The following is a 17,927-nucleotide window of genomic DNA, read 5'->3' on the forward strand; positions in this document are numbered from 1 at the left end:
ACCTCCCCCACTGCAATTTGAGACCATTACTCCTCGTTCTGTCATCTGCTACCAGTGAGAACTGTCTAGAGCCATCCTCTTTGGAACCCCCTTTCAGGTAGTTGAAAGCAGCTATCAAATCCCCCCTCATTCTTCTCTTCTGCAGACTAAACAATCCCAGCTCCCTCAGCCTCTCCTCATAAGTCATGTGTTCTAGACCCCTAATCATTTTTGTTGCCCTTCGCTGGACTCTCTCCAATTTATCCACATCCTTCTTGTAGTGTGGGGCCCAAAACTGGACACAGTACTCCAGATGAGGCCTCACCAATGTCGAATAGAGGGAAACGATCATGTCCCTCAATCTGCTCGCTATGCCCCTACTTATACATCCCAAAATGCCATTGGCCTTCTTGGCAACAAGGGCACACTGCTGACTCATATCCAGCTTCTCGTCCACTGTCACCCCTAGGTCCTTTTCCGCAGAACTGCTGCCTAGCCATTCGGCCCCTAGTCTGTAGCGGTGCATTGGATTCTTCCGTCCTAAGTGCAGGACCCTGCACTTATCCTTATTGAACCTCATCAGATTTCTTTTGGCCCAATCCTCCAATTTGTCTAGGTCCTTCTGTATCCTATCCCTCCCCTCCAGCGTATCTACCACTCCTCCCAGTTTAGTATCATCCGCAAATTTGCTGAGAGTGCAATCTACACCATCCTCCAGATCATTTATGAAGATATTGAACAAAAAAAATATTTTAAATATTTTAGCACCTCTCTTCCTGAAAGGTCTCAAAGCACATCACAAACTATATGCCACATTCTGAGAGCTTCAGCTCCTTGTGAATCTGACTTTGTATATCCATTAGCCCACTGAAAAGCAGCGTGGACCATGTAACCAAACAGCACACAGAATGCATCACACTGGTAATGGGAGGAGACAATTTTGTCAATGACACCAGAGCAAACTGTTCTTATGAAAAGAGACATGGGGGTCTTTAATGTCCAGGCAGGGCAGATACAACTACAGTCCTAAGGTCTCATCCAAAATACCCCTAACACGATGCATGTAACTTAATTCATTTACCTTAAAAGATGACTTCATTAAGCTTGCCAACATATGAACCTGTGCTTCCAGGATTCTAGATACTCCTAAAAGGATGCTTAGACCTCTACAACATCCCCGCTAGGCACTTACACAGTTGCCTACTCCCCCAAAACATTTAACTTGAAAGGGTCAGACAATTCCAGGGGATATTGGGAGTTATTTCTCCTTTCCCAGTTGCTCATCCCCATTGATTTTGCTCATCTAATACTCATTGCACTGATCAATGTTTTGCCATCTCCTTCATTCAAATGATTCAAGTCTCTCAAGCAAAATAACCTGCTAGTGACAGATTCTTTTGCAGCAGAAGCACCTGCTTGTTCAAGGTGCTAGAATTTCTTCCCCTTTGGGCAAGGCAACACTTAAATACATCACATAACTTTAAATGCACCTTGCAGAGCGGGTTGGGTTTCAAAAGCTCATTCTAATCCATTTAAGCAAGCTGCTAGGATGGCCATCCTCCTTGCAGAAATTTGCAAGGCACGAGTCTAGTGTATAGTAGAAAGCCTCCTCAGAATTCTGCCTGAATGGAAGACATGCAGATTCGTAATCTATCTCAGGCCTCGGTTGTGTCTACACTACAGACTATACTGGCATAGCTGTGCTAGTATAAACCTATAGCGTAAGTGCAGCCTACACTGATGGAAGGAGTTTTTCCATAGGTGTAGGAACACCACCTCCTCAGATAACAACATATTCTTCTGTCAACACAGTTGCATCTACAATGGGAAATAGATTGGCTATGTCTACCTAACTTTTAAGTGAAGTCCAAGCCCTGTACTACACACAAACTTGCACTGGTTTAATTAAACCAGTGAAAATCCCTGTGTGGACATTCTTGTTTTGGTTTAAGAGAGACTTATTCCCAAAGAAGAGTGCCTATGAAACCCTTTGCACTGGTTTATCGCTTCTGTAATTAAATTGGTACACCTCTGCCTGGACGAGCCCAGAATTTTTCACCAATTTGCAGAAATAGCTCTTTGGTCAGGAAGGCTGGAAGGGGTGTGCAAAAGCTGCTGAGGAGTGGGAATGATTAGCTGTCTTTAATGTAAGTGGGTACATATATGTGGGTATATTAAGGGTGGGTTTTTTTGGTTTTTTTTTTAAACAACACACCAGAGAAAATGTTTTATTGTTACTTAAAAAAAAAAAGGTCTCACCTTTTAGGGCACAGGTTATCCATTTTTGATTTCATAGTGTGGACCAAATGTTAATGGAGAGCCTGGTCTCCTGGATACCTCGCCCTCCATCCACAACCAGACACCTTGTCCACTCCCACTAGCAATCAAATATCATCCCTGTGCATGTACAGCAATTATTTACATTTAAAAGTAAGAGTAGGAAAGTATTTAATATATTTGTAGCCTTTAAAAAAGTGATTTAGCAGGAGAGAGAGCACCATGTGAGTGGCCAGCACTCCACGGACCACTACCAAGTGCTCCATAAACCACCAGCCAGAGCTCCATGGGTCGCTCATGGTCCATGGACCACAGTTCACAAATCATCATTTTAGGGCTTCACAAACTTTGCAGATTGTGGATGCATCTTCATAGTGACAGCCAGCAGATCATCTTTGGTTGTTCAAGAGAGATACACAGAGACTTAATTTGCTCAGAAACAGCTCAGTTTTGTGAAGTGTACTTTGTATAGTACCAGCCCTGTGAAGAAGAGCATGCTTGAGTCATCTTTGGACACAGAGATAGTACGTACACCTATTTGTGCCAGAGAAGCCAGTGCCCAGGCTGCACTCAGACTTCATACACCAGTAGGGACTGGGCAGAGCTGGGAAAAGCATTGTGTCACTTGCAGCACTTGTTTCAACTCTTTTGCTTAATGTTGTAGTTTGTTTTCTTCCTTTTGTTTTTTACTTCTGGGGATTTTGGGTTCCTTAAGCACAGCAAGGCAACTGACAGACACAAAGAACAGCAGTGATGGCTGGGTGACAATGGATGTACAAGCCTTTGAGAAGAGATGTTGGTTATCTGCTTCCAACGCTGCAACCTGTTGATAATGCTACCACCATAACAATGCAGTGTTCTTGAGTCACAAGACACACTGTAGTCCAACAGCTGCAAAACTAAACGGGGGTCAGTTATTTTATTGGCCCATAGGTCATCTCCCAGCCTAGAGGAGAAGTATTTGAAATTGGATGAACCTAGCTTGTACAGTGACACAGCTAGCTCCTCAACCTTTAAGTTCACTCTGCAAAAAGGGTCTCCCAAGCAGCAGCCCCATATTTACCACAGTGGCCTACACCTCTCTTGTTTGGTGTGGACACACATACACACACACTAAATAAACATAAATTTGGATACAGAATCTACACATTGAGAAGGAAGACAGCACCACTCAGAGATGGTGGTGCATTCAACAGCTGTCTAAAGGAGAAATCGCTTTACTTTCTTTTAAACTTGCAATGTTTGTCTTTATTTTTGTTCTTTATATTTTCAAAGTGAAAAGAAATACTATTGAGTCATTTTCTTTCTCTTTTTAAATATTTGTTCTATGTATTTACAAGCCTTAAAGTCGTTCTAAAGGTTTTGAAAGTATCACTAGTACTTTTTTTCCCCTGGGGTAGCACTTTGTTTTGAATGACTTTTTTCTGGAGCACTCTGGTCCATAGCGTTTTTCCCAAATGCATTTCCTTCTGTTCCAAGATTATGTGTGTTTTGATTACTATTTTCTTTTTAATCTCTGAAGCAAGCTGAGAGGCAGGCAGAAAAATCTGACAATTAAAAAAAAAAAAATCTCTCCCTCATGTAGCTTACCCCAAACCCTGTTGAAAGTTTTGACTATCTACCATGCTTTGAAACAAAACTGAGGTGCAGCTGAAGGGGAGGGAAATTTATTTCTCTGCTTTTTTCTATCATACAATTTGTTTACAGAAACTGCAAATTTAAAAATTACACTGGCATTTGCAGTCCTTAAAATAATAAATTAAAGTTTTCAACTTTTTTTTTGCTAAACAGATCTGTTTTTTAAAGTAGGAGTCCTTGTTTAAAAAGAAAACAAAAAATGATTAAAACAGAAAATATTTTCTATAAATAATACATGTATTTTGGTTTAGTGCTCCCGCCCTCAGGTTTGACGTTTACTTTTTTTTCCCAAGTACCTTTTTCCTCCATGATCACCTTTATGTTTATCTATTTTTTTTCCTCTCCCACTCGTGCATATGTGGGGGAAGGAGGGGGTTATGCGCGAGAATTGGCCTTGCTGCACTGTGATTGGCGAAGACGTGAAACTTTTTAAAAAAATACTTAAATTGTTTCTTTTTTTGTTTTGTTTTCTGTATTTTAAGTTTTAATTATCCTCTGATTCCTCTTCAGCCTCCCGTAGCCATGTGAAGAATGCTGTTACTGATTTCAGTGCTACTCCTTTCCCATTCTGCTCTCCTGGGTCCTTGCTGCTTTCCCATTTGTAAAAGGCATCCTCCGATATCACCTCCTCGTCATACAGGCAATCAAAAAACATCCGCAACAGATCTGCAAGGGGGAAACATCTGTTTAGTAATGTACAGTAGTTGGTAGACAAGGAAATACAGAAATGATTAGAGATTATCTGTTTAAAACCTGAATAAAAGTGGACTTTATTACAGTGAGAAGTGGAAAAGCAAGTAGCGGGAACTGCTGTTAATAGTGGTTGTGCCCTGATTATGCAGGATATGAAGGTTAAATACACACTTGCTAAAGTAAAGTTTCCTCTGATGCTACAAAACATGCTGTCATATGTTAAAGAGAGGGCTGGAAAGGCAGCAGCGTGTGCGCATATACCAGCAAGTGGCCATGGAACAGAATCTACAGTGGCCATTCTGAGCTACCTAGTTTCACTAGTTTCACTAGTTTAGAAATTAGGACAGCATCTAAGTTACAGATACGATGATTTCTTACAGTATCCTGGAAAAACCTTTTGGGATTAAGTTTAGAAGCGTGAGCAACAAGGGTGATGTCGTGGTGGGAGTCTGCTATAGACCACCGGATCAGCGGGATGAGGTGGACAAGGCTTTCTTCCAGCAACTAACGGAAGTTACTGGATCGCAGGCTCTGGTTCTTATGGGAGACTTCAATCACCCTGATATCTGCTGGGAGAGCAATACAGCGGTGCACAGACAACCCAGGAAGTTTTTGGAAAGTGAAGGGGACAATTTCCTGGTGCAAGTGCAGGAGGAACCAACTAGGGACAGAGCTCTTCTTGACCTGCTGCTCACAAACCGGGAAGAATTAGTAGGGGAAGCAAAAGTGGATGGGAACCTGGGAGGCAGTGACCATGAGATGGTTGAGTTCAGGATCCTGATGCAGGGAAGAAAGGAGAGCAGCAGAATACGGACCCTGGACATCAGAAAAGCAGACTTTGACTCCCTCAGGGAACTGATGGGCAGGATCCCCTGGGAGAATAACATGAGGGGGAAACGAGTCCAGGAGAGTTAGCTGTATTTTAAAGAATCCTTATTGAGGTTACATCCCAATGTGTAGAAAGAACCATCCTGATGTGTAGAAAGAATAGTAAATATGGCAGGCGACCAGCTTGGCTTAACAGTGAAATCCTTGCTGATCTTAAACACAAAAAAGAAGCTTACAAGAAGTGGAAGATTGGACAAATGACCAGGGAAGAGTATAAAAATATTGCTCGGGCATGCAGGAGTGAAATCAGGAAAGCCAAATCACACCTGGAGTTGCAGCTAGCAAGAGACGTTAAGAGTAACAAGAAGGGTTTCTTCAGGTATGTTAGCCACAAGAAGAAAGTCAAGGAAAGTGTGGGACCCTTACTGAATGAGGGAGGCAACCTAGTGACAGAGGATGTGGAAAAACCTAATGTACTCAATGCTTTTTTTGCCTCTGTCTTCACGAACAAGGTCAGCTCCCAGACTGCTGCACTGGGCAGCACAGCATGGGGAGGAGGTGACCAGCCCTCTGTGGAGAAAGAAGTGGTTCGGGACTATTTAGAAAAGCTGGATGAGCACAAGTCAAGAGGCCGGATGCACTGCATTCGAGAGTGCTAATGGAGTTGGCGGATGTGATTGCAGAGCCATTGGCCATTATCTTTGAAAACTCATGGCCATCGGGGGAAGCCCCGGAGGACTGGAAAAAGGCTAATGTAGTGCCCATCTTTAAAAAAGGGAAGGAGGAGGATCCGGGGAACTACAGGCCAGTCAGCCTCACCTCAGTCTCTGGAAACATCATGGAGCAGGTCCTCAAGGAATCGATTCTGAAGCACTTAGGGGAGAGGAAAGTGATCAGGAACAGTCACCATGGATTCACCAAGGGCAAGTCATGCCTGACTAATCTAATTGCCTTCTATGACGAGATAACTGGCTTTGTGGAAGAGGGGAAAGCAGTGGACGTGTTGTTCCTTGACTTTAGCAAAGCTTTTGACACGGTCTCCCACAGTATTCTTGCCAGCAAGTTAAAGAAGTATGGGCTGGATGAATGGACTATAAGGTGGATAGAAAGTTGGCTAGATTGTCGGGCTCAATGGCTAGTGATCAATGGCTCCATGTCTAGTTGGCAGCCGGTATCAAGTGGAGTGCCCCAAGGGTCAGTCCTGGGGCCGGTTTTGTTCAATATCTTCATAAATGATCTGGAGGATGGTGTGGATTGCACTCTCAGCAAATTTGCGGATGATACTAAACTGGGAGGAGTGGTAGATACGCTGGAGGGGAGGGATAGGATACAGAAGGACCTAGAAAAATTGGAGGATTGGGCCAAAAGAAATCTGATGAGGTTCAATAAGGATAAGTGCAGGGTCCTGCACTTAGGACGGAAGAACCCAATGCACAGCTACAGACTAGGGACCGAATGGCTAGGCAGCAGTTCTGCGGAAAAGGACCTAGGGGTGACAGTGGACGAGAAGCTGGATATGAGTCAGCAGTGTGCCCTTGTTGCCAAGAGGGCCAATGGCATTTTGGGATGTATAAGTAGGGGCATAGCGAGCAGATTGAGGGACGTGATCGTTCCCCTCTATTCGACATTGGTGAGGCCTCATCTGGAGTACTGTGTCCAGTTTTGGGCCCCACACTTCAAGAAGGATGTGGATAAATTGGAGAGAGTCCAGCGAAGGGCAACAAAAATGATTAGGGGTCTGGAACACATGAGTTATGAGGAGAGGCTGAGGGAGCAGGGATTGTTTAGCCTGCAGAAGAGAAGAATGAGGGGGGATTTGATAGCTGCTTTCAACTACCTGAAAGGGGGTTCCAAAGAGGATGGCTCTAGACTGTTCTCAATGGTATCAGATGACAGAACGAGGAGTAATGGTCTCAAGCTGCAGTGGGGGAGGTTTAGATTGGATATTAGGAAAAACTTTTTCACTAAGAGGGTGGTGAAACACTGGAATGCGTTACCTAGGGAGGTGGTGGAATCTCCTTCCTTAGAGGTTTTTAAGGTCAGGCTTGACAAAGCCCTGGCTGGGATGATTTAACTGGGAATTGGTCCTGCTTCGAGCAGGGGGTTGGACTAGATGACCTTCTGGGGTCCCTTCCAACCCTTATATTCTATGATTCTATGATTAAGTGCCCCAAGGGTCAGTCCTGGGGCCAATTTTGTTCAATATCTTCATAAATGATTTGGAGGATGGTGTGGATTGCACTCTCAGCAAGTTTGCAGATGACACCAAACTGGGAGGAGAGGTAGATATGCTGGAGGTTAGGGATAGGATACAGAGGGCCCTAGAAAAATTGGAGGATTGGGCCAAAAGAAATCTGATGAGGTTCAGCAAGGAGAAGTGCAGAGTCCTGCACTTAGGATGGAAGACTCCCATGCACCGCTACAGACTAGGGACCGAATGGCTCGGCAGCAGTTCTGCAGAAAAGGACCTGGGGTTACAGTGGACGAGAAGCTGGATATGAGTCAACAGTGTGCCCTTGTTGCCAAGAAGGCCAATGGCATTTTGGGATGTATAAGTAGAGGCACTGCCAGCAGATCGAGGGACGTGATCGTTCACCTCTATTCGACATTGGTGAGGCCTCATCTGGAGTACTGTGTCCAGTTTTGGGCCTCACACTACAAGGAGGATGTGGAAAAATTGGAAAGAGTCCAGCGGAGGGCAACAAAAATGATGAGGGGTCTGGAACACATGACTTATGAGGAGAGGCTGAGGGATCTGGGATTGTTTAGTCTGCGGAAGAGAAGAATGAGGGGGATTTGATAGCTGCTTTCAACTACCTGAAAGGGGGTTCCAAAGAGGATGGATCTAGACTGTTCTCAGTGGTAGCAGATGACAGAACGAGGACTAATGGTCTCAAGTTGCAGTGGGAGAAGTTTAGGTTGGATATTAGGAAAAACTTTTTCACTAGGAGGGTGGTGAAACACTGGAATGCGTTACCTAGGGAGGTGGTGGAGTCTCCTTCCTTAGAAGTTTTTAAGGTCAGGCTTGACAAAGTCCTGACTGGGATGACTGAGTTGGGGATTGGTCCTGCTTTGAGCAGGGGGTTGGACTAGATGACTGAGGTCCCTTCCAACCCTGATATTCTATGACTCTATGATTTAAGTATCTTTGGAGTCCATTGCATTAAATGGAAAGGTTATCTATGATTGTGGGCCAGGATTGTATGTAATCTCTCTAGGGAGGAAATGTGATGTGAACCCTGGGAAGTATTATGAACTTCAAACGACTGTACTGAACAACGTGCCAGACAAGAATGGACTTCAGGGACAAACAGGGTCAAGTGATTTGCTTGGGGGAATCTCTAGTGGGAGATGAATGCAAATTCCCCACCCCGTCTATGCAAAAAGCCAGCCTTTGGAAGTTATGCCTTGAGGAGACCATTGTCTGCTGATTACATGTTCCCAGAGTCTCAAGATCAAACGCCAAAACCGTTTGTTATGAAGTTGTAAACACAGAAAATCCCCATGGTGGGTTTCAAGGACTGACTTCCACCAGAGTCCGGGTTGGAGCTGAGGTGTGTTGGAGTCTGGTAGGCTTATTGTCATGCATGTAGATTCTTTTATGGTTTTTAATAAGTTTTCTCTGTAATGCTTTAGTCTTAAGAATAAATGTACTTGCTTAGAAAGGGCTGTGTGGTAGCTTGGGACTTCTGGCAATTACAACTGTTCACAGCCTTTGGGGAGAAAGCAAAGCGCAGACGTTGGCCTGTTTACGCAGCCTGGCTTGCTGAGATATCACAGTGTAGACAGGGAACTGTACAGCCTGCAAAAACTTCTGTCAGGAGGGAGAGAAACCTGGGTCTCTAACCAAGAGAGGTGATGGCTGAAGACCCAAGAGCCTAGAGCAGATGCCCTCAAGGGCTCATGGTGCGGGTGTGCAGGTGCAGTTGCCCTGAAATGTAAGTAGAGCGATTGGTACTAAATGCAGCAGAGGATAAAACATTTTTTTTCCTCTCTCCACATTATGGGCATTTCCTTCTCGACTGCTTATGGTGGCAGCCAATAGAGGAGCTCACCTTCAGCCAGGAGGGTGGGGAAGAGTATTGGTCTATGATGATTTAGTTGGGGATTGGTCCTGCTTTGAGCAGGGGATTGGACTGGATGACCTCCCGAGTTCCCTTCCAACCCTAATATTCTATGATTCTAAAGCCATGCACTGTATAATTGGATGCTATAATAGTAGTTTGCCTTCAGCCCCTTGGCACCCACCTAACCAGTCTGTTCCACCTTCAGGAAGAGCACAATCTACCAGACTCTATCTAAGACCCAAGTCTAATCCTCCACCTGGATCTTTCCTTCAATGCCATATAGTCATTTTTCAAATCCCAAACACAAAAAAACACTTACTAGGAGGCTGATCAAGTTTTACTATTGATGCTTGTAGTGCATAAAGTGCTTGTAGTTCCTTCTCTGTATCTGAGTCTAGGTACTTGAGTAAGATCGGCACTCTCTGCTTGATAACAGCAGTGTCCACACGGAAACTAGAAGAATCCGCTGGAGAGAAAAGAAGAATCAGGGTTACTTTTGGTGGATCTGAAGCCAGGGGCAGGTTTTTCATCATATTTATTTATAGAAATAGAAATAACAAACTCAGGTTAGTCAAAAACGGGAAGAGGACTGAAACAGATGGGACACAAAAGAGTATTGGCTATTTCTATGATAGGAACATATCTGCTTCTCACTCCCCAATTCTAATGAACACTTTCAGAGACTCTGGACCACATTTTCAGCCAGGCCTCTCTACCCAGCCTTCATGTATGCACATGCAAAATTGCACTCATATTGTACTGGCTATTTCTATAATAGGAAGAGAAAGTTACTCACCTTGTGCGGTAACAATGGTTCTTCGAGATGTGTGTCCCCATGGGTGCTCCACTCTACGTGTATTTGTGTCCCAGCATCTCTAATCAGAGATTTTAGGTAGCAGTGTCTGTTCAGCCTGCACATGTGCTCTCCCCCACTCATGGTCTGCCTGGAGGCTATCTAGCACTGTGTGGGTGACCCCCCCTCAGTTCCTTCTCTACCGCAAAGCCCCTTATAGAGAACTCCGAAGTAGGGGAGAGGAAGGCGGGTTGTCGAGCACCCACTAGAACACACACCTTGAAGAACCATCGTGTTACTGCACAAGGTAACTTCCTCTTCTTCTTCTTCAAGTGGTGTCCCTCTGGGTGCTCCACTACAGATGACTTCACAATAATATTCTCCATGGAGGGCTGGGGCTTCAAAGTAGACTCTGTTACTACAGAGTACTGTGGAGCTGAAGATGGCATCGAAGGCTGAATCTCCAGTGATCACATAATGTTCTGTGAAAATGTGGACAGAAGCCCAAAGTGCTGCTCTGCAGATTTCTGCAATAGGGACATCTTTAAAAAATGTGACCAAGTTAGAAATTGACCTTGTGGAGTGCGTACAAAGATTGCACCCTTGATAACAGTGATTAATGCAACCAGAGACCCATTTGGATAGTCTTTAAGCCCATATCACGGAGCCTTTGGATCTTTCCATGAGCGAGAGGAAAAGTTTAGAGAACATCCTGAAGTCCTTAGTCCTGTCCAAGTAGAATGCTTCTAACGTCTAGCATGTGCAGAATTACCTCCCTGTTACCACGATGTGGTTTTGGGGAAAAAAAGGAAGATGGATCTGTTGATTCATATGGAAAGCAGAGGTAACTTTAGGAGGAAAGGTGGGAGGCAGCCTCAGAATTACTTTGTCTTTAAAAAAGACCGTGTATGGTGGATGTCTCATCAGGGCTGCTATTTCTCCTATGTGCCTAGCTGAGGTGATGACAATTAGAAATGCTGTCTTCATGGACAGGTGAAAGAGAGACCAAGTTGAGGTCTCTATCCAGCCTTCATGTAAGCACATGCACTTGAATACTTGAATATCTACGCACAAAGAGAGGTTGACATTCTTCTTTTTTTCCTGAGATTTGAAAATAATTACAAGGACGTTTTTCTTTCAAAAGACAAACAGGAATAGAACACTAAATCACAAATAAGAAAACCAAAGTATATCAAGCCCTGCTAGAAGTCCACAAAAATGTACACCCCCACAGGAAGAGTTATCTATAGAAAAATATTCAGCAGCTTTTAGCCAGCATATACTCAAAAGAGCATGAAAGAAAAAGTCTGAGCAAAAATGAAAAAACCTAGATAGAGATGATAGGGGGGAGGGATACCCCAGGGTTGTGAGTTCAATCCTTGAGGGGGCCATTTAGGGATCTGGGGCAAAAGTTGGGGATTGGTCCTGCTTTGAGCAGGGGGTTGGACTAGATGATCTCCTGAGGTCCCTTCCAACCCTGATATTCTATGATAGAAAACAAAACCAGAACAAGACATTACTGATATTCACAGAGCAAGGATGTATCAGGAAACCCCTAAATATTAATGATGAAATCCTGCAGCATCTAGATTTTAACAGTAGGTGGCATCAAGAAGATTATACTCTCAGAGAAAAAAGAACTCTCCCTTGATTTTGTCCTCTCTGAAATCCATGCAACAGTGAGATGAAATTCAATTACACCCATCCCAAGAGAAAACACTTGAAAGAATAATTTTTAAAAGGCTGAAACTTCACAGACAGTTCAATCCAGATACCTGTAAATTAGTTGCTGCTTTGTTAGAACATTCTCATGATTCCTGTTATCTTAGAGGAAAATAACAGCAGTATTTAAGCCACATAAATTTATTTTTCTCTAGTATCAGACTTTGAAAGTGAAATGCTGCACTCTCCATGTTCCATGGACGCTGGGGACCTCTGCAAAGATTTTAAGTCCAATTTTTTATTTAGAGTACCACAAAAACAAACACACAAACAGAACCTATTTCAGAATAGCATCTAGTGGATTTTCATCTACATTGGAAAATCAGCAATCAGGCATAATTCAACAGAGGCGTAAGTCCCCACTCAAGGGGGACCAAGATGCTGCAGGTAAAGAATTGAAGGGCACTGGCAGACCTATGTGTGGAAGGGGCAGCTGGCACACCTCTCCTGCACTATGACTGGCTCTTGACAGTGGTGTCAGTCTCTGTCTTCACTTTCTTCAGCACTAAAACTCTACAATCTGGGAGAAAAAAATCTTGATGCACAGTTTGTATCAAAGATTAGTCAGCCTCAAACAGAAAAATAAGTGGTTAAAATCCAAGTAATCTGTAAATTCATTACTTTCATATTTGATGGTTTTGTACAGCCTTATCTTGAAAGTTACTCACCTGTAATGGCCGCTTTACAAACTGCTGTCATTAAAGCTCTAAGGAATGTAGGTGAACTCATCTGGCTTTCATCTAGATTAGCCTGAAATCAAGAGTAAATGGACCAGTTAAAAGCACTCTAATGTACAAAAGAAACTGTTTCCAAAATCCACTGCTGCATTTGGCACTAAGTGCAAGTTCAGTGAAAGCTGCTACAGTAGGACTCCAATTAATCCCTTGTGTAAAAATTCATCTTCCCCACTAAACTTCTCGAAAATAGCTCAGCTGTGTTAATGTTTGCCAATATATCTCCTGTAATCAACACTACAATCTATCTAACTACACACGTTCACTATTCATTTAGCTAGAGAAACATTCTGAAATAATACTTGGCATTTATACAACATTTTACATTTCCAAAATGATGTACAATTTTAATTAATCATGCTACACAATATCTCTGTAAGGTGAGTCTTATCCTCATCATACAGATTGGAAACTGACAGAGTGGTTAAATGACTTGCCCAAATCTACAAGAGAGCTGATGGCAAAGCCAGGACCAGAACCAGAACTGAGATGTTCCCAGACTTTCAGTCTTGTGATCTCTCCTCCGGACCATGCTGACTTTACAGCAGTAGAAAAATGACCTGTTTCTGACAAACTGTGTTAACAACAGAGAGGTGAAATGGTGCTGAACTATGTTTAGTTGCAAGCATACATCAAGATAAGAACAGCCATACTGGGTCAGACCAATGGCCAGTGGCCAGTGACAGGGGCCAGTGCCAGATGAGGGAATGAACTGAACCAGGCAAATCTGAGTGATCCATCCTCTGTCATTCAGTCCCAGCTTCTGGCATTTGGAGGTTTGGAGACACCCAGAGCATGGGGTTGCATTCCCTGATCATCACAGTTAATAGCTATTGATGGACCAACCCTCCATGCACTTATCTAATTCTTTTTTGAACCCAGGTATACTTTTGGCCTTCACAATATCCCACGGCAATCAGTCCCACATGTTGACATTCCATTGTGAGAAGAACTTCCTTTTATTTGTTTTAAATCTGCTGTCTATTAATTTAATTGAATAAAAATCAGTTACTAACCTGTAACTTGTTCTTCAAGATGTGTTGCTCATGTCCATTCAATGTAGGTGTGTGCTTGCCCCAAGCACCGCCACCAGAAAGTTTTCCCTCAGTGGTATTCATTAGGTTGGTTCTGGTGCCCCCTGGAGTCGTGCCCTCATAGCGCAAGATACAGGGACCTGCCACCCTCTCTGTTCCTCCTTGCCGGCTATCTCCAACAGAGGGGTGGGGGTGAGAGTGGGGGTTTGGAATGGACATGAACAACACATCTTGAAGAACAACACTTTACGGAAGGTTAGCATTTTTTCAAGTGCTTGCTCATGTCCATTCCAATGCAGATGTAGCAGGAGGGTTCAGAGTTCATTGACAAGCAGATTGTAGCACCGCTCTGCCAAATCCAGAATTGTCTCTGGCCTGCCTAGTGATGGCACAGCGTGATGCAAAAGTGTGGGCCAAGACCATGTTCCTGCTCTACAGATGTCCTGGATTGGAAGCTCTGCCAGGAATGCAGCTGAAGATGCTTGTGCCCTTGTGGAATGTGCCATCAGGGACGGAGCAGGGATCTCCGCTAAGTCGTAGCATGTGCAGATACAAGAAGTGATCCACGATGAAATTCTCTGGGCTGAGACTGGAAGACCTTTCATCCTGTCTGCCATCACCACAAAGAGTTGTGTAGTTTTCCGGAACGATTTAGTCCTTCTATGTAGAAGGCAAGCACATGTCTGACATCTAGTGAGTGAAATCTCTGCTCCTGGCTATTGGCATGTGGTTTTGGATAGAAGACAGGAAGGAATATGTCCAGGTTACTATGGAATTGTGAAACCACCTTCAGTAGGAAAGCTGGGTGAGGGTGTAGCTAGACCTTGTCCTTGAAGAATACCATGTAAGGAGGTTCCGAAGTAAGAATCCTAATCTCCAAGACCCTCCTCTAACGGCAGTAATGGCCACCAGAAAGGCCACCTTCCAGGACAAGTAGAGGAGAGAATATGTTGCCAATGGCTCAAATGGGGGACTCATGAGCCTCAACAATACCAGGCTGAGATCCCAGGGTGGGAGTGGTTGTCACACTTAGGGGTACTGTCTGTCCAGGCCTTTGAGGAAATTACTTCAGATCAAGTTTGCAAAGATGGACCAGCCACTTACCCAAGGGTGAAATGCCGAAATTGCAGCCAGGTGGACTCTAATCGATGACAGCGATAGCCCTGGCTGCTTCAGGTGTAGTAAGTAATTCAGAATGAATGGCACTGATGACTGCGTGGGTGAAACACTTTTCTGTGCTGACCAGATAGAAAACCTTTCCTGCTTTGCCAGGTACACAGCTCTAGTGGATGGTTTCCTGATCCCTAAAAGGATCTCTCGAACCAGTCCGGATCATGCTAGCTCCAAGGAGTTCAGCCATGGAGCTTCCAGGCCGTGAGATGAAGGGACTCGAGGTTTGGATGATGTAAACGGCTGTGGTCCTCAGAGATCAGATCTGGAAACAGAGGCAAGCTGGTTGGTGTTTCCACTGAGAGGTCCAGAAGGCTGGTAAACCACTGGTGACGTGGGCAGGCCGGGGCTATCAGGATCAGGCTCGTTTCTTCCTCTCTGACTTTCAGCAGGACATTGCGTATGAGCGGAATGGGAGGAAATGCATAAAAGAGATGGTCCTTCCAAGGGAGGAGAAACATGTCTTTGAGTGAGCTTGGGCTGTGATTCAGGAAGGAGCAGAAACTGCAGACAGTTCCTGTTGTGTCTTGTTGCAAACAAATCTATCTGGGGATCTCCTCGCCTCTGTGGAATGTCCTTCACGATGTCTGGGTGAATGGACCACTCATAATTGGAGAAAAGTATCAGGGGATAGCCGTGTTAGTCTGTATCCACAAAAACAACAAGGAGTCCAGTGGCACCTTAAAGACTAACAGATTTATTTGGGCATAAGCTTTTGTGTGTAAAAAAACAGTTCTTCAGATGCATGGAGTGAAAATTACAGCTGCAGGATCTGCTGAGATGATCTGCTAACTTGTTCTGTGCATGGAAGATAGGAGGCTTTGAGGTGGACTGAGTGGGTTATATAGAAATCCCACACGCGAACGGCTTCCTGGCAAAGGTGAGAGGAGCACACTTGACACGGTTTGTTTATACAGAACATCGCTGTCGTGTTGTCTGTAAATACTGACATACATTTGCCTTCCAGGTGGGGCTGGAATGTTTGGCAGGCAAGGCACACCACTCTGAGTTCCCCCGTGTTGATGTGTAGCGAGAGCTCTACCTGGGATCAGAGGCCCCGAGTTCTGAGTACACCTAGCTGCGCCCCCCCCAAACCAGCCCAGATGCGTCAGTGACAAAAGAAATTGATAGATGTGGTCTCAAGAATGGGAGACTTACAAATACTGTCTTCAGGTCCAACCACCAAAGGAGAGTGGTAATTAACAAAGGGAGAAGTGTGAGAACCATGACCAAGCAGTTCTAGCCCTGCCGGTACACTGATGCTAGCCAAGTCTGGAGAGGTCTAGGTCGTAATCTTGTATGCTGCACCACGTAAGTGCACGAGGCCATGTGCCCCAGGAGTTTTACGCAGTTTCTTGCCATGGTGGATGGGGTGGTTTCTAAGGCTTTCTATGGTCGTGCCTAGGGCCTGGAACCCGGTCTCCGGAAGGCTCTGGCCTGGACTGAGTCAAGGACTACCCCTATAAATTCTATTCTTTGAACTGGTGAGAGTGTCAATTTCTGCATGTTTATCAACGGACCTATCTTCTTGAAGGTTGACAGTATTAACCATACATTTGCCTCCACCTGGGCCTTGGTTCTACCTTTAATCAGCCAGTCATTGAGGTAAGGGTAAACCTGAGTACTTTGGTTCCTCAAGAAGGCAGCAACGATTGCCATGCACTTCATGAAAACCTGAGGGGCTGCTGACAGGCCAAATGGGAGCATAGTAAACCGGTAGTGTACCCGATTCACTATGAATCAGAGGAAATCTTCTGTGATCTTGAAAGACTGAAAAGTGAAAATAAGTTTCAGAGTAGCAGCCTTGTTAGTCTGTATTTGCAAAAAGAACAGGAGGACTTGTGGCACCTTAGAGACTAACCAATTTATTTGAGCATAAGCTTTCGTGAGCTACAGCTCACTTCGTCAGATGCATTCAGTGGAAAATACAGTGAGAAGATTTATATACACACAGAACATGAGAAAATGGGTGTTATCACACACACTGTAAGGAGAGTGATCACTTAAGATGAGCTATTACCAGCAGGATGGTGTCCCCTGAATAGATATGTGGACACAGTTGGCAACGGGCTTTGTTGCAAGGATAGGTTCCTGGGTTAGTGGTTCTGTTGTGTGGTTGCTGGTGAGTATTTGCTTCAGGTTGGGGGGCTGTCTGTAGGCAAGGACTGGCCTGTCTCCCAAGATTTGTGAGAGTGATGGGTCGTCCTTCAGGATAGGTTGTAGATCCTTGATGATGCGTTGGAGAGGTTTTAGTTGGGGGCTGAAGGTGATGGCTAGTAGCATTCTGTTATTATCTTTGTTGGGTCTGTCCTGTAGTAGGTGACTTCTGGGTACTCTTCTGGCTCTGTCAATTTGTTTCTTCACTTCAGCAGGTGGGTATTGTAGTTGTAAGAATGCTTGATAGAGATCTTGTAGGTGTTTGTCTCTGTCTGAGGGGTTTGTCCTCACCCATATCTATTTCACATTTGGGGACTATTTCAAATCAGCGGCACTGCTATGGGTACCTGCATGGCCCCACAGTATACCAACATTTTTATGCTTCTTGTCAGCAAGTTAAGGAAGTATGGGCTGGATGAATGCACTATAAAGTGGGTAGAAAGCTGGCTAGATTGTCGGGCTCAACGGGTAGTGATCAATGGCTCCATGTCTAGTTGGCAGCCGGTATCAAGTGGAGTGCCCCAAGGGTCGGTCCTGGGGCCGGTTTTGTTCAATATCTTCATAAATGATCTGGAGGATGGTGTAGATTGCACTCTCAGCAAATTTGCGGATGATACTAAACTGGGAGGAGTGGTAGATACGCTGGAGGGGAGGGATAGGATACAGAAGGACCTAGACAAATTGGAGGACTGGGCCAAAAGAAATCTGATGAGGTTCAATAAGGATAAGTGCAGGGTCCTGCACTTAGGATGGAAGAATCCAATGCACCGCTACAGATTAGGGACCGAATGGCTAGGCAGCAGTTCTGCGGAAAAGGACCTAGGGGTGACAGTGG

General features: G+C 44.5%; 1 protein-coding gene across 46 annotated transcripts in view; it reads right to left on the bottom strand.

The window, feature by feature from the left end:
* Positions 1–3,907: 3,907 nt before the first annotated feature.
* EIF4G3 (eukaryotic translation initiation factor 4 gamma 3) overlaps positions 3,908–17,927 on the bottom strand; it is a 457,314-nt gene continuing 443,294 nt past the window's right edge. For 43 of the 46 annotated variants that reach the window (XM_048825364.2, XM_048825402.2, XM_048825377.2 and 40 more), the window contains 3 exons: positions 12,666–12,747; positions 9,802–9,948; positions 3,908–4,560 (listed from right to left, as the gene is read on the bottom strand). In XM_048825364.2, the coding sequence (XP_048681321.2) occupies positions 4,379–4,560; positions 9,802–9,948; positions 12,666–12,747 (411 nt within the window). In that variant the 3' untranslated portion in view covers positions 3,908–4,378. The remainder of the gene's footprint in view (positions 4,561–9,801; positions 9,949–12,665; positions 12,748–17,927) is intronic. The other 3 variants (XM_048825383.2, XM_048825407.2, XM_048825403.2) reach the window with 1 other exon arrangement.

This window comes from Caretta caretta, chromosome 18 (assembly GCF_965140235.1).
Source record: "Caretta caretta isolate rCarCar2 chromosome 18, rCarCar1.hap1, whole genome shotgun sequence".
Lineage (NCBI taxonomy): Eukaryota > Metazoa > Chordata > Testudines > Cheloniidae > Caretta > Caretta caretta.